The sequence below is a fragment of the Acartia tonsa genome, chromosome 3 (assembly GCF_053477335.1).
Source record: "Acartia tonsa isolate MP-2025a chromosome 3, ASM5347733v1, whole genome shotgun sequence".
Taxonomy (NCBI): Eukaryota; Metazoa; Arthropoda; class Copepoda; order Calanoida; family Acartiidae; genus Acartia; species Acartia tonsa.
Genome location: NC_137262.1, coordinates 51,439,621 through 51,456,815, shown reverse-complemented (window position 1 = coordinate 51,456,815; position 17,195 = coordinate 51,439,621). Strand labels below are relative to the sequence as shown.

The 17,195-nt window shown below is 38.6% G+C and overlaps 1 protein-coding gene across 1 annotated transcript in view; it reads right to left on the bottom strand.

The window, feature by feature from the left end:
* LOC145314539 (uncharacterized) overlaps window positions 1–17,195 on the bottom strand; it is a 63,467-nt gene that overhangs the window by 29,394 nt on the left and 16,878 nt on the right. Inside the window, exons 16-19 of the mRNA XM_080154496.1 lie at window positions 2,118–2,206; window positions 1,810–1,853; window positions 1,237–1,314; window positions 219–316 (exon numbers count right to left, since the gene is read on the bottom strand). Coding sequence (XP_080010622.1) covers window positions 219–316; window positions 1,237–1,314; window positions 1,810–1,853; window positions 2,118–2,206 — 309 coding nt within the window. The remainder of the gene's footprint in view (window positions 1–218; window positions 317–1,236; window positions 1,315–1,809; window positions 1,854–2,117; window positions 2,207–17,195) is intronic.

Genomic DNA, 17,195 nt, shown 5'->3' with positions numbered 1-17,195 from the left:
TTTTAAAATTTTTTTACCTGTCCAGAAACGACCTTCCAGCCTGCAGCACCTGAACCTGGAGACCTATTCAAAAAATGATTAAATATACGTGAACTAATACCCAAAAGTAAACTTTTATCCTAAATAACCTATAATCTAAAATCAATACCTAGTCCACTGCACACTGTTTACGCGAAAGTGGCAGAACTTCCCCCCCCCCCTTGAGTTAATCAACTTACTTTAAATATTTAACGTTGAGATTGCAGACTTTGCATTCGACTGTCTTGACAACTGGTAGGGGGTCAGGTTTTAGTCCTCGCCGCACTTTACGTACTCTAGTTTCATAAAAAAACATTCGTTGCGTGGTAGGTATTGCGTTTTCTTGTATAGGTAAGAGATACAACCGTCGAATGTTAAAATCTTTTTAACATGTTATTGTTCATTCACCTACTTGCATTCAAACTATTCAATGGAACCATTAAGACTTAAGGAATCCAATTGATTTGCAATTACTCAAACTATCTACCCTCAGAATTGAATGTATGAGCAAAAACCAAACCACTTACCCAAAATAAAACTTAAGTGGTGCCGTAGTTGTCGACATCTTAAGCTACATACAAAAAAAAACTTACCACTTTATATAAGGGGGGGGGGGGGGGGGGTAATGCAACCATCTCGTAATCAGTGAGCAAAGGGCACTTAGAATTCAAATTTCGATCTGAAATTTTGCATGAGTAATCCTTAGTAGGTCTATTTTCCCTAAATAGATCAAAAATTTGAAAAAGTAACAGCTAACGGCCCAGCCGTTTAACCGTTTTTTGGCTATTTTTAAGGCAAATCTGCCATAATTTATGTAGGAATCAACTTTTTGAAACATATTTTTGCCTTAAATCATGTGAAATTATACAAAACAAACATTTTGAGATTTTTAGTACCAGCAACTAGCGGCTAGAACCGTTTGAAAACGTTTTGGAGGAGCAAAAAGTATTATGTGGAGATAGATTTCGTGATGATTTGCCTTGAAAATAGTTTTTAAAAAAGGCTAAACGGCTGAGCCGCCACCCGTTAGCCGTTTTTATCCAACCTTTTGTTCAATTTAGGGAAAATAGAACTACCAAGGATTACTCATGCAAAATTTCAAATCAAAATTCGAATTCTAAGTGCCATTTGCTCACTGATTACGAGATGGTTGCATTAAAAAAACACCCCTTTGATAAAATAATTGACGCGTTTTTAAATTGATGTTTTTGTATTCCTGTCAAGATATTTGATCCAGTTAATGCCATGAACATTCTTGAGATGTGTGTGAACTGTGTTTCTGTCATATTTGATAATCTAAATATTTTCAAATCAAGTACAATGATAAAAATTATCACAATAAGGAGATTTAGAATTATCTGTATAAGACTAGAAAGCAGTCAAGTGGATGTCTTGCTGAAAACTTTTAAAAACTTCAATGTGCTTAATATTCAATGAAATCATTGTGTATTGTTTGTATACTCGGGTCATAGCAAGAGGTCTGAATAACTAGGCCTAAGTCTGAATATGACTATCAAGTCTTTTCTTGAATGTAGATCAAGTCAAGGCCTTTTTCACATGAACAGGAAGATCATTTCAGAATTTAGCTGCTCTAACACTGAATACATTTCTGGACAGTTCTATTTTTTTCACTGGAATTTAAAGGATTATCACTCCATGGTCAGAATTTATGGCTCATGAAATTTAGACATAATATCCAACCCCCTCCCCCCCTTCAAAAACCAAAAGAACAACAACCAAGCACAATCAAAAAGTAAAGAAAGAACAACTTGAAAATGTGAATAATATTACCTTCTGACAAATAATGCATTCAAACGGCGCAGTGGTAGTTTCGCCTAAAATAACATTAATATTAGGTATATTTGTTTCAAGTGAAGCTACTCTTTCAACTTAGAGGGTTATTAATTCTACTTTAAGGCTCTTCGGTAATATTCTAAGAGCCAGTTTTTATCCTAATTGGATAGCCTAAAGTAGAACACCTGCCAAACAGAGACCACGGTAAAAAGATGAGATCTTGGATTTGAATTATCCATCTGATAGCAGAACATTAAAAATAACAAAAACATTCCTTGTCTTTTTTAGGATATTATATTACTTACATCTTCCATATTTATCCCTGTAATCCATGTAGGTCATATCATGCTTCTTCTGAATATGGCTGTAAAATGCTCCGTTGTCGTTATACACCCTAAAAACAACAATTTCAAAATAAAACATTAATAAAAGATACCTAAACAAGATTATATTGTAATGGTCCCCAAAGTATTACAAACACGTTCTTTCATTTTTGGCCTTAAAAATTTTGGTGACTTTTGTTAAACCTCAGTATCCAATCTAATCAACCACTAAATTTTTACATAAGAGATAAGGGGGGGGGGCGTAATGACATAAGCTCTTAAACCGTGAGCAAAATGGTCTAAATATTGAGCTAGACCCTTCAAACTTGGTATATAAGCTTAGTCCTATAGGTATTACATCTAAATGGCAAAAAAATCCAAAAAATTTTATTTTTAGGTTAGGTTAGGTAAGAAAAACCCTGCGGAAATGGGGTTTTTAAGCTTTTTTGGTCTATTTTGATATGGAAACTTGCCTTAAATTGTTTTTTCTTAGGGTTTTAACTTAAATACACTGTATCTATTCATATGGACATTATTTAAGATGATTCAGCAAGTCGGGGACCGACCCCAGGGGGCTAGGTGGGTGGCCCGCAGAGGTTAAGTTCATTTTTCCCAATATATTTGTTGTGATACATCAAATTATAGGTTTTTTAGGTCAAGGAACTCAAATTCAGAGCTAAAATAAGCATTAGACTAATCTGAAGCTAGCCCGAGCGGGCTAGGTTGGTGGCCCGCAGGGGTTTAGTGCATTTTTTCTAATATATATCTTGTTATATATCAAACTATAGGTTTTTTAGGTCAAGAAACTCAAATTCTGAGCGAAAATTAGCATTAGACTGACCTGAAGCTAAGCCCCCCCGGGCTAGATTGGTTTTCTGCAGGGCTTAAGAGCATTTACCTAACCTAACCTAGAAACTAACTTATATTTTTACAGGTTTTTTTCTTGAATAAACTGTGTCTATTAATGAGGACTTTATTTAAGATGATCCAGCAAGTCGGGGACCGACCCCAGCGGGCTAGGTGGGTGGCCCGCAGGGGTTAAGTGCATTTTTCCCAATATATGTATATGTTGCGATACATCAAATTATAAGTTTTTTAGGTCAGTTAACCCAAATTTAGAGCTAGAATTAGCATAAGACTAATCTGAAACTAGCCCCAGCGGGCTAGGTTGGTGGCCCGCAGGGGTTAAATGCATTATTTCCAATATAGATCTTGTTATATATCAAAATACAGGTTTTTAAGGTCAAGAAACTCAAATTCAGAGCTAAAATTGGCATAAGACTTACCTGAAGCTAACCCCTGCGGGCTAAGTAGATTTTCCACAGGGCTTATGTGCATTTTACCTAACCTAACCTAGAAACTTACTTATTCTTTTTGGTTTTTTCCTTGAATAAACTGTGTCTATTAATGAGGACATTATTTTAGATAATCCAGCAAGTTGGGGACCGACCCCAGCGGGCTAGGTGGGTGGCCCACAGGGGTGTAGTGCATTTTTTCTAAAGTATGTGTTGTCATACATCAAATTATAGGTTTTTTATGTCAAGAAACTCAAATTCAGAGCTATTTTAAGCATTAGACTGACCTAAGGCTAACCCCCGCGGATTAGGTGGGTGGCCTGCAGGGGTAAATTTTCCAAATTATGTGTTGTCATACATCAAACTATAGGTTTTTTAAGTCAATTTGGAGTTAAAAACACAATAGCAACCTGATGCTAGTTTTTTCGTGGTATGTGGTATACATTATATTAAAGAATTGTATCCTATTAGCATATTAAATTCTTCTACCGCTAACATTGTACTATCAAATATATGCCATATAAATGTAGTTTAACCAATTAACCAGGAAAAAATATGCAGTTCACTAAATTAAGTTCAAATGCATTTCGTGAAACTACCCCTTTAAATTTCTGGACCTAAAAAACCTATAATTTTATGTATGACAACTAAAAATGCACTTAACCCCTGCGGGCCACGCACCTAGCCTGCTGGGGTCTTAAGTCTTAAATAATGTTCTAATAAATAGACACAGTTTATTCCAGAAAAAAACCATAAAAAAACAAGTAAGGTTCTAGGTTAGGTTAGGTAAAATGCACTTAAGACTTGCAGGCAACCCACCTAGCCCGCTGGGGCTAGCTTCAGATTAGTCTGATGCTTTTATTAGCTGTAAATTTGAGTTTCTTGACCTTAAAAACCTATAGTTGGATGTATGACAACACATACTTAAAAAAAATGCATTTAACCCCTGAGGGACACCCACCTAGCCCACTGGGGTCGGTCTTCGACTTGCTGGATCATCTGAAATAAGGTCCTCATGAATGGACAGTTTACTTGAAAAAAAACCTAAAAAAAATATTAAATGTAAGTTTCTAGGTTAGGTTAGGTAAAATGCACTTAAGCCCTGTGGGCTACCTATCTAGCCCGCTGGGGATAGCTTCAGATTAGTCTAATGCTTATTTCAGCTCTGAATTTGAGTTCTTTGACCTAAAAAACATATAATTGGATTTATCTCAACATATATATTGGGGAAAATGCACTTAACCCCTGCAGGCCACCCACCTAGCCCGCTGGGGTCGGTCTTCGACTTGCTGAATCAGCTGAAATAAGGTCTTCATGAATGGACAGTTTATTCTAGAAAAAAAACCTAAAAAAAATAATAAATGTAAGTTTCTAGGTTAGCTTAGGTAAAATGCACTTAAGCCCTGTGGGCAACCCAGCTAGCCCGCTGGGGTTAGCTTCAGATTATTCTAATGCTTATTTTAGCTCTGAATTTGGGTTAACTGACCTAAAAAACATATCATTTGATGTATCACATCATATATATTAGGGAAAATGCACTTAACCCCTGCGGGCCACCCACCTAAGATATATAACAAGATCTATATTGGAAATAATGCATTTAACCCCTGCGGGCCACCAACCTAGCCCGCTGGGGCTAGTTTCAGATTAGTCTTATGCTAATTCTAGCTCTAAATTTGGGTTAACTGACCTAAAAATCATTTGATGTATCACATCATATATATTGGGGAAAATGCACTTAACCCCTGCGGGCCACCCACCTAGCCCGCTGGGGTCGGTCCCCGACTTGCTGGATCATCTTAAATAAAGTCCTCATTAATAGACATAGTTTATTCAAGAAAAAAACCTGTAAAAATATAAGTAAGTTTCTAGGTTAGGTTAGGTAAATGCTCTTAAGCCCTGCAGAAAACCAACCTAGCCCGGGGGGGTTAGCTTCAGGTCAGTCTAATGCTAATTTTCGCTCAGAATTTGAGTTTCTTGACCTAAAAAACCTATAGTTTGATATATAACAAGATATATATTAGAAAAAATGCACTTAACCCCTGCGGGCCACCAACCTAGCCCGCTGGGGCTAGCTTCAGAATTGTCTAATGCTTATTTTAGCTCTGAATTTGAGTCCTTGACCTAAAAAACCTATAATTTGATGTATCACAACAAATATATTGGGAAAAATGAACTTAACCCCTGCGGGCCACCCACCTAGCCCCCTGGGGTCGGTCCCCGACTTGCTGAATCATCTTAAATAATGTCCATATGAATAGAAACAGTGTATTTAAGTTAAAACCCTAAGAAAAACAATTTAAGGCAAGTTTCCACATCAAAATAGACCAAAAAAAGCTTAAAAACCCCATTTCCGCAGGGTTTTTCTTACCTAACCTAACCTAATGAGATATAGACAGACTTTCATAAGTTAATGATAGAGTAGACTTAATATTTAATTCAAAATACAAACAGTTTTTTAAGTATTTATTATATTGGATTAAATGCAGTTTTTGAGTAAATAAGATTAGATATATATACTTTATTTAGAAATGGTTAAATATATTAATAATTCAAAACTACTGATTATTTAAGCTGGAAAGTTCTGAAGTAGCAGGATGTCTGTCTGTATATCAGGACACCAAGCAACAGGATGACTGTCTGTTTAATTAATACAATGTATTAATTAACTATGCACTTTGAAGGGGTAGAATATCTGCCTATGCAAACTAGCTAAAGTAATAGGATGTCTGTAAATAGCTGAATTGGTCTTAATAAGACTCGAACCCAAACCAGATAATGTTCTGTGTTAGGACTCTCAATATCAACTGTCTTTAATACATTTTCTCTTTATTCTTTCTGAGAGCAATTGAAGAGTAATTGAGAGTAACAACTAAAACATGTCTGCAAACTTAAATATATGACATCACAACTTAAATATATGACATTTACCCCCTTCTGAAACCATCCAGCTAGGCATGGTTTCACCATCCATCAGGCTGATCCAACAAACTGGGATCAACGTCTTCACTGGGTGAACCCACATCGAAATTAACCCCGGCCTCAAGTCCTTCATCTCCTTCCCCCACTGGAGGAGGAGTGTTCAGTGCCCCTCCACCAACCTCAGCCGAGACACCCACTGTTGCCGCCATGACCGCATTACCCGCTGCAGCAGCCACTGGCCCTCCTACAGCAACCATCACAGCATCATCTACAGCCGCAGCAGTATCATCCACAGCCGCCACCCCTGCAGCAACCGCTGACCCATCCGCCGACATTGCCACCTCCATCTCAACACCACCAGCGACCTGAACACCTCCCGGAACCATCATCACCTCGTTGGTAGCCTCAGCACCGCCAGAAGTCCCAGCCTGTTGCAGCTGCCAATATGCAGCAGCCGGTAAGTCATTATTTATTCTGCGCCGGATCTCGGACAACTCGCTAAAAATATTAGCCAGGTGCCTTTGCACTTCAGCCTCCTTTTGCGCCATCTCAAAAATAGCCTCTTGAACCTTAGTTCCTTGCCCTGTCAAAACATTTTCCACCTGTTGCCCCACCTGTTGTCCCAACTTGGTTGAACTACTTTCCCAATTATCAGCCACTGCTGTCTGTATACGCTGTACCAGATAAGAAGCCTTTTGTTGTGCAGTAGTAGTTACCATTTGCTGGACTTCCGTATCCACCTTCCTAATACATTCCATCAGATCCTTCTTATGCGTTGCCAACATGTCTTTAATACGTTTATGACCGTCTGTCTGCCAAAGTTTCTGTGCAACGTTCAAACTTTTGACTGATTCTTTTACAGCCTCACGAATTTTTTCCCCAACCATAGGCTTTAAAGTTGAAGCAACAGAATTACTGATACGACCTACAGGGTGGGCCAGATAAATCCGGACTTTTTCTTATTTTTAAACAAATTAACATAAAATCGTCAATTTTAAAGATTTTATTGAATTTTGAAAACTGGGAAGTAAACTAGGTATATGACTATTAAATTATTCAATAAAATCGCCGCCAGTCTCCATCACCGCCTTTACCCGCCCCCTAAACCGCCCCCCAACCCTGGTCACCATGTCCCTGTCCAAGATGGCGAAGTTCTCCTTGATAGTGGCAATGAGGGAGGTCTTTGTGGTATAGGCGCGTCTATTGGTTCGTGCTTTAATGGCGCTCCAGGCCAATAAGTCAATTGTATGAAGATCGAGGCTGCTGGGAGGCCACATCTCCTTAGGAACGTGAGTAACCGCAGGATCCAGATATACCCATCTTTCAAGCTACCATTCGACACGGCGGCTCTCATTTTGGCCACAATTAAGCTAGAACAACGTTTTATACCTTTTTGGAAATGGCATGAAGATTAAGCTATGGTTATCATCGTAACACATAGTCTAATACGATTTTTAAGGTTTCAAATGGGCCCATGTAGTCGAGAACCGAGAAATTTTCAAGATTTTTTACATTTTTGACACCCTAAAATCTGCTACGTTTCACTTTGCCGGAGTACTACGGCCAAACCATATGGGATAGAGCGCTCTAATCTTTTCTAGTGTCTTCTTTAAGTATCTAACAGTATATCCAGCAAGTTTCATAAGTCTATCTCAGCTACAGATGGGCTGAGATCAGATTTAGTGGGCCCATATTGAGAATCTAGGGTAAACTAGCGCTCATTTCGAATCTGCCATGTTGAACATAAGCGCTGCCAGCTCGGAGTACACGTCCTCCATCCTCCAAAAATTTTTATGGGCAAAAAGGTAATGACCTAAGCTTTTTATAGTGTGATCAAACGTCCTGATTGGTCAAGTAGTTTTGGTGCTATGGCCGTGTGAAAAAAGTCCGGATTTATGTGGCCCACCCTGTATATCTTCATCACTGAGCGGCGCCAAACCACGTCTGTCATTCTTGCGCTCAGCCTTATTCCTCTCGACTTCCGCACGCAAGTCTGGTAACTCCCTCTTCTGTTTAGGACCCAAAGAATCTGCCCCAGCAGGACGCTTGACCACGCCCCTTCTGGAACTACCTTCCCCAGCATCCTCATAAGCCTTGCTGGCCCCCTTAGTCCTGACCGACACAGCTGCCTGTTTTGGCACGAACTTGCCAGACCTACGCCGTCCCTCGCCAGAACTAGTATCTGCCACCTTTTGTTCAGGCTTGTCCGTTGGAGGCTCAGCCCAACTGTCTAGCTCCGAACCACTCTGATCACTAGGCAGACGATCCCTGGAGTCAAGCTCAACCTCAAGGCCCACATTGCCAACATCGTCCTCATCATCGTACTCAGGCTCATACCTGGGCGACTCCACCTCATACTGCTGCCTCGAGACCCTTCTCTATCATCTCTCCTATACACAACATGCTGCCGTTTAGCTCTATCAGCATCCAGCATCTCAACAGACAGCTCATGCTCCTCCCGCCGTCCAGACGCCCGCTGATACCGCCTCTCGTTTCCATCACCATTTCCTGATAATAATCAATAATTAAATGTTTTAATATTTTAACATTTTGCATATATAAGACGACATTCAAAACGAAATACTTTACACAAATTATATTTATCAGGGATGCCAAATTTAAATTACTGCCTCCCCGAAGGATAACGAGAAAATTTAACGCAGTTACACAGTTTTCCCAAACAACCAATACACAGCAATCCAACCACCACCCCCGCAGCACCAATCACAGCCATAACAAAATGCTGCCAACTATTAGTCAACCAATTAATCGACGTATTATATAGATGTACAAACCAATCTTCTGTAACCTCTACAACAAAAGCATGTGAATTAGCAGCCAATTCCGAAAGTTTAGCCTCTTCCACAGACTCCAACACCTGTCCTATCTCTCCCTTATCCAACAGATGCTCAAAATTCACCGGTACCTCCAGCCAACTATCCTCCAGCCGTTTAGTCTGAACCAGCTGCATTCCTGCCCCCTTGTTGCCCAAATATAATCCAGGTTTAACCCTCACAAATACTGGATTTTTCCTGCACTCAACTGCCATCAACAAGGAAACATTTTTAACTAATCTTGTAAACGGTTCTACAGCAACAATTCTATTGTCCATGGACAAAGAAAAATGACCAAGATAACACGGCAAATTCACTCCTAAGGTCACATTCAACCACCTTTTTTTACACACAGACACAAGTTCCATCTCCCCTAGATGTTGTACCAACAAATTTCCTACTTGTTTGATGTTGGAATGAAACAAATTATTCTCCCAACACCCCTGTTCTGCCCGCAAAATCCTTTCCACCTGATGGTATGAAGAAGTCAGCTGTAATAATAAAGCACCATCCTCCTCCTTTTTATGCATCCAAGGAAAAAAATTCTTTTTAGCTGTTGTAATCCACAAAAATACATCTGGAACGTTGGTATGAAAATAATGCAAATCTGTCAGAAAGTCAGAAAACTCCACTTTTTTCCCCAGTTTCAATCCCAACGAAAAATGTGGAGAGATCGCCAACCAACTTTGGCCACCCTGATTACTAGCATCATCCGCCATATTGGAAAATGTAAACAAAGTTAAATTTACAATTTCAACAGTCCGAAAATAACTAAAATGACGTCTATCTTCATGTGATTTGTTGTGAACTATCACTCGATCGAGCCAAGCCGCAGATCAGACTCCAGACAATGTGCACCAATGAACTGATCCTCAAGAAAACAACTGTTATCAGGTAACATTGAAATTTGTATATTTTTCAAATAACTTGTAATTTGAATTTCTTGGAAACTATTAGGCACAAAGGTATTATTTAAATAAATACCATCTCCTCTGCACTGTTCAATTCCATACGTCATCATGTCATCATACAGAATGGTACCATTTATGAAATAAGTCATTGACCGGTCATAAAATGCTACAGGCAACTGTCGTCCATCTATGTTTAACACCCTCTGTTCTGATATATACCTAAGATTCTCCAATGGACACTATTTAAGTAACACCACACTCTACAGGTTTCCAGCCATTTTTAACTTTGAAATACAAAACAATTATATAGACAAAAGTATTAAAAACCCTAGATACTCAATACGAGCGAATGTTCTGTAATCATAAAAACATATGAATAAACCAATCAGCAATTAATAATCAAATTAAAGAACATCATCAAAACATTTAATATTAATTTTATTATAGATAAAATTCATATATAAATAATCTTCATAGACAAATGAACAGTTGCACATTTCCATGGATAAACAAACTGAAATATAAATAAATACATTTTAATAAATCAATAATATGATAAAACTAGACATTTAATATCAAATACAGTTTCTTTTGATGTTTTCTTTCTTCTTACTTTTTCTTAGAAGAAGTATACCACAATGGGAGTGGAGCTTGGTCCACCAGCGGCTTCACAACAGCCACGTTTTGGTCAAAATGACCGTGAAAGCTGATTATACGTGACCGGTAACGGCAAACTCCCATCGCTGACAAAACAGATCCAAGTGCTGATTTCTCCACGAAATCCTGGTAACACAGCCCCGAGGTGACCCAGTCCGAACCCTGTCGTTGGAGGAACGACTTGTGGAGGTTCAACATCGGGAGCCCCTCTTCCTGCGACCTTCTAGCAATGTGGCGGTTGATGTTGTTGACAGTATCCCAAGTAACAAACGAGCTTGGTAGATACCTCAGGGTACAAATGGAAATTATGTGGGCAGTCCCCTTGGCGGCCTCCAGCGCCTCATCTATCACCTTGATGATCTCCCTCTCCGGGTGCAAGCCAACAAAAAGTTGGAAGGCTGATATAGACAGCCGTTGCGACTGTCCTTTCTCCATATAGGAAAAGATGAGCTCCAGCAGCCTTTCCGGACATAACTCGCCACAGTAGCGCCAGTTGAGTTGGGGTGGCACGCTGTCCGGTTCCTCGACGTCACTGAGATGGCAGTGAGACGTCCCCGGGCTGACCTCCAAGTCTCGCACAAACTTCAGGCTCGCTGCGTCGCAACTGAAAGAAAACACTGTATTTAACAGGTGTCAAACTTTACTTTATTTGTTTATTTATTGCAATCCTATTAACTAATACTTCTAATTCTCTTTTAAAGAATTTGTAAGAGTTTTGTTGCTCAAAAACTGTAATTATCCTTTTTAAAAAAAAAATTTTTGCTGAAAGGATTGTCAATTTAAAACAAAAATTAAAATAAAGAAAATTATATTACAAGCTAAATTTATCAAGCTGTAACAAATTTCATCATAATAAAAATTTTTCTGTGTAAGAAAAATGAATAAAAATTTGCTTACTAGAACGACGCAAATAAACAAATAGTCTTATTTAAAAAAACAAGAAATAAAATGCTATTAGATGTCGCAGATTAATATCATTTAGATATAAGAATAAAACTAGAAACTCGCAAATTGTTATATGCTATTAATTTGAAAAACCACACAATTATTTTATAAATTGTTTTGTAGTTTCCCTCAAAGCCTTCGTTGGGTTATTTAAACCCTAAATGCTTTATAAAATTAAAGTTTTGCCGAAAAATAGTATTTAACTAACAAAATATCAACATAATTGTGTTAAAATGATAAGTATTTAATTACCTCATGATAACAAACAGTAGCTAAAGCACAAAGAAGGATAAGTGATGGAAATAAACAGTTAAAACCGAATGATTTTTCTAAAAATACCTTGACAACAAGTAAACGTTCGAACGCCATCACCATATTTTCTATACTGAAACTCTTTCCGCGTTTGGTTTGGTGTTTTTCCGGGAATTATTTCCATACGCGCCAAATTTGAAAAATGATTTTTCCCCAAAATTTCACCATTGAAGTGAAAGTTGTCACCTTATGCTCGGCGGGTTTCTTTTTAAAATAGAATATTTAATGTTTACGAATTTATCACCATTATTAAAATATTACAAGTAGTAAATATGCAAAATAAAATTGTTATTATACAATAAATTATTTACAGTTGTATGTGAAATGGTGTATGTAATCTTTTTAAGATTTCATAGCCATTACCACATCATTAGGAATTTTACCTTCCTGTAGAGTCTTGGTAAGCAATTCAGCATTGGCACCAAGCTTGGTTAAAGGATCTGCAATTTGATGAGGTCCTCTTACCCAAATCAGCTGATCTAGCTCTTTACTCTTGATCATTTGCTTTACTACTCCAATCTCCCTTCTCAGCTTTCTTTCTGCCACATCTGTCGTAGAATGTACACTCTCATAGGTGTCCTTGTTATCTATAATGGCTCTAACAGGCAGATTACAATCTTCGCCTAGCAGTTCTTGCATTGTCCATTTAAATGCCACCGCTGCATCTAATCCTCTTGTAAGACTGATAGCTTCTGCCGCCAGTGTTGACGTCACCACTCTATCAATCTTGTTTGCTCTCCAGTCAATTGGTGCACATTTGCCATTGTTTGGATTGACAAGAAACAGTACATATCCTTGTGTACTGTCAGTACCACCGTTCAAGTTCCCATAGGAAGCATCAGTGAATAGCCATATTTCTGTCTTTGATAGATCACCAAGATTTGAAAATCTCAAAATAGCTTTACTTTCCTTCAAATTAACCAAGGTTTTCTTGGCATGTTTGAGATCAGCAACTGTGCCACCCTTGAAATGTGTTGAGCATGCAATCATGTCAAATGATAAATCAGCTCTTGTTGATCTCACTGTCCAGTTTAGCTGTCCAGTCATCTTCCTTAGCAGAGACAGCTCATCAAAGCTCATTTCAGACTTCAGCTGCCTTAACCTTGCGGGCTCAATCTCAGGAATGTTAACGTTATCAACGTATTCTGATTGGTCAAGTGTGATTCCATGTTTATCCTGTGTGATCTGGAATCCAGTGTACATAAAACTTCCTCTCTCTGACTTACCAACTTTGAAAGTGCTTAGTATTGCTGGCAAAACAACTTCATGGAAGTGCTTGCCTCCTGCATTCAGGAAGTCATCCACATGCAGACCAACCAGCGCTTCTAGCTGTCCATCAATAGTCAGGTAAAATAAACCAGAGTCATAGGTACATTTCTTGAATCCTAGCTTTGTCAGCACATCTTCAACTTTAGTGTACCATTGCCTGCTAGCATCTCTAAGACCATACAAGCATTTATGTAATAACCAAAGTTTACTTAGTGCATTCGCTTCCTTTGGAGGTTTAACATACACTTTTCGGTTCAGCCTTGTGCCTTGTAGAAAAGCCGATTTTACATCGACAGTCTCTATCGCCCATCCTTTAGCTGAGGCGATTGCTAACAGGGTCCTTAGAGAGTACTTTTGCATAGTATTCGCTCGTATTGAGTATCTAGGGTTTTTAATACTTTTGTCTATATAATTGTTTTGTATTTCAAAGTTAAAAATGGCTGGAAACCTGTAGAGTGTGGTGTTACTTAAATAGTGTCCATTGGAGAATCTTAGGTATATATCAGTAGTAACAGAGCTTTAGTTAATTTAATTAGATTTAAATAATCGAATTAAATTAAAAAGATCTACGGCACTCTGCATATAAGATCTAAGATAATCCAATAACCACAAATCTACAATTCCAGAGAAAACTTAGCTATTCTAAAAGCAATAGTGTTTAAAAATACAAAAAGACCTTGTTTAACCTCCAAAGAGGTGTGGCTACAACACAACCGTATATAAGTTTTTTTTTAATAAAATGCAGCGTACAGGTGAATAATAAAAAGTTGTTGGGCAACGAGAACAAAGTTAAAGAAATAGTTTTCCTAAAGTGAAAGCTTGAATTTAACACAGTTAAGTAGCGCAACAATAACAACTAGAATAACAATCTCTAAAGTTAGATAGTTAATTTCTGGTGAATTAATTTTAAATAAGTAGTGTAGCAATAACAACCATTTAAATAGTGGTGCTGAAACAAGAGTTGAAAGACAAAATTATTAAACCTTAAAGGTGTGTACAAAAACCCTAGGTAAAGAGCAAAAATGTCGGAAGGAATGAAAATAGGGGCGGATCCGCCGGATTTAAACAAATTTGAACATTATGAAGATTACAAAAACAACGTACTTCTTTGGCAGGGTTTTTGCGATATAAAGAAAGAGAAGATGGGGCCTATGTTAGCATATGCGTTGCCGAATAAGAGCATCTCATTTGGAGATAATATCCAGAAAGATTTCTTTTGCGCACACCCTGTAGAAACATTGATAGGAAACGCGGAAGGGGCTAAAGTTGTGATTGATTTTTTGGACAAACACATTGGTAAGGCTACAAGAGAGAGCGAAATCGAAGCTTTTAACAACATATGGTCCTATAGAAGGTCTAATGATCAAACAATCCTTGAATACCTAAAAGAGCATGAGCGTTTTTACAATAAATGCAAAACTCTAGGAATTACGTTTACTGACACATGCAGCGCTTTTATCGTTATGTTAGGGGCGAAGCTTAGTGCGGTACAATACGAATTAGTAAAGGGAGTGGTAGATATACAAAAAGAAGCTAAGACTAATACTATGTACACGGCTGTAAAGCAAAAGATGAAAGACATGTTATCCGATAGCCTGGGTAATGTCGTATCGTCAGGGTCATCCAAAACAGGGCTAGAAGCCTTTGTTGCGGAGCACCAAGAAGCTTATGCAGCGTGGCAAAAGAAAAATTCGTATAAAAACAATTATACAAAGAACTACAATAATAATAGTCATAAAAAGTCTAATAATAATGCTTCGAATGGCTACCGTTCTGTTCCTAAAGAGAGCAGGGAAGCCAACTCTGTAAATCCACCCAACCCCATTTCGGGGAAACCTTTAAAGTGTAAAACTTGTGGTTCCTTTAGACATTTCAACAGAGATTGTCCATATAATAGATTTAATGGTAATACCTTCAATTCAGGAAACAATTTTAACCGTAAAAAGGGTAAAGTTTTCCTGATAAATGTTGAAACGGCTGAAGAAGAAGAGGCACTTTTGTCCCAATTTGATAAGGTTGTGAGTGAAGGGGAAGATGAAGAGAAGGGAGATACAGATGAAGACCAGTCTGAAAGAGTTTTCTTTACCACAAACAAGGAAGAGCTAAGCAAATTTACTTCAGAGGCAATAAACTGTGCTGCACTTGATTCGTGTTGCACTTCCTCTGTGGCTGGGGAAAAATGGATGGAGATATTTCTGTCGTCAGTTCCTGATGAGCTTACAAATTTGATCGAAGGGCCTTATGATAGCAAGAAGACATTCCAATTTGGTAATGAAGGGATATTACCTACAAGAAATGCTTACACAATCCCAATTATAGTAGCGGGAAAGCAACATCGCATTGAAGTTGATACAATCAGTAGTGATATTCCATTGCTGATGTCCAAGACACACATGAAACAGCTAGGTATTACACTTGATATGGGAAATGACACCGCTACAATAAATGGAAAGCCAATAAGAGTTGATACCACGAGTGCAGGGCACTTTATTCTAAACCTGTTTGGTGACAATGAACACAAAGACAATCATTTGATGCAAGAAATACATGCTGTTAACATGCTAAAGGAGAATGAAGATGTTCAAAACAGGATGTTGGTAAAGTTGCATAAGCAATTTGGTCACAGACCAAAGAAAGTCTTTGTCGAGTTATTGAAATCAGCTGAACAATGGGACCCGAAATTCAGCAAGATGATTGACACAATCATAGATGGCTGTGAGGGATGCATAATGCGCAAGCGGAATCCTGACAGACCAGCAGTTGCGCTGCCCATGGCAAAGGATTTCAACCACATGGTATCAATGGATCTAAAGAAATGGGATGATAAACATTACATACTCTACTTTGTAGATATGTTCACAAGATATACAGTTGGAACTGTGATTACTGATAAGAAACCAGAAACAATTGTGAACAAACTATTCACAGAATGGATAAGATATTTCACAGCTCCAGACATCATTCTTACCGACAATGGAGGCGAATTCATCAATGAAGCAATGATGGAGGCCTGTGCAAGCACCAACATTTATCATGCCACCACGGCAGCTTATGCGCCGTGGCAAAATGGCATAGGTGAGAAGAATCATGATACCACTGATTCTGTTGTCATGATTCTAAGGAGGGACTATCCAAAGATGACGCTAGAACAGGCAGTAGCATGGGCATGTGCTGTGAAGAATTCACTCACAAATGTCTATGGATACTCACCATTTGAGTTGACTTTTGGGAGAGTTCCAAGGTTACCCAACATCATGACTGATCCAATCCCTGTCTCTCAGGTCAAGCCAAGGAGCGAGGCTCTGCTGGAAAGCATCAGAGCAATCCAGAATTGCAGGGAAGCTTTTGCTAAAGCTGAGAAGTGCGAGAAGCTGAAATTGGCTCTCAACCGCAAGATGAGATCAGCTAATCATGATTATAACCCAGGAGATCTTGTGTACTACAAGCGTGAGAAAGATGATCAATGGAGAGGTCCTGCTAAAGTGATTTTTCAGGATGGCAAGGTCATTGGAATCAGAACATCCATGGGTTATGTAAGGGTAAGTGCCAATCGCCTATGGCCAGCAGGAGAAACACTCTCTGAGAGGCTGCGAGATGAAGAGCAGCAACTCAACAGGTTGATTAAGGGCAAACAGAGTGATGCTGAAGCAACTGCCGAGAAGGCAAAGAAGAAGAAAATCATCAAGGCAGAAGAAGAATCAGAAGAGGAAGAGCAGTTTGAAGAGGCAAGAGAGCAGCAAGAAGAGGTGCAAGCAGAACAATCAACCGATGTTGCAAATACAGCAGGAGACACAGTTGAAAATGAAGTGTCTAATGAAACGACGTCAGATGAAGTCTCATCGAATGAAGCTACAGCTTCACCTAATGATAACAGAAACATTATTGGAAGCCCAGATAGGTTCAAACCGAACCAAA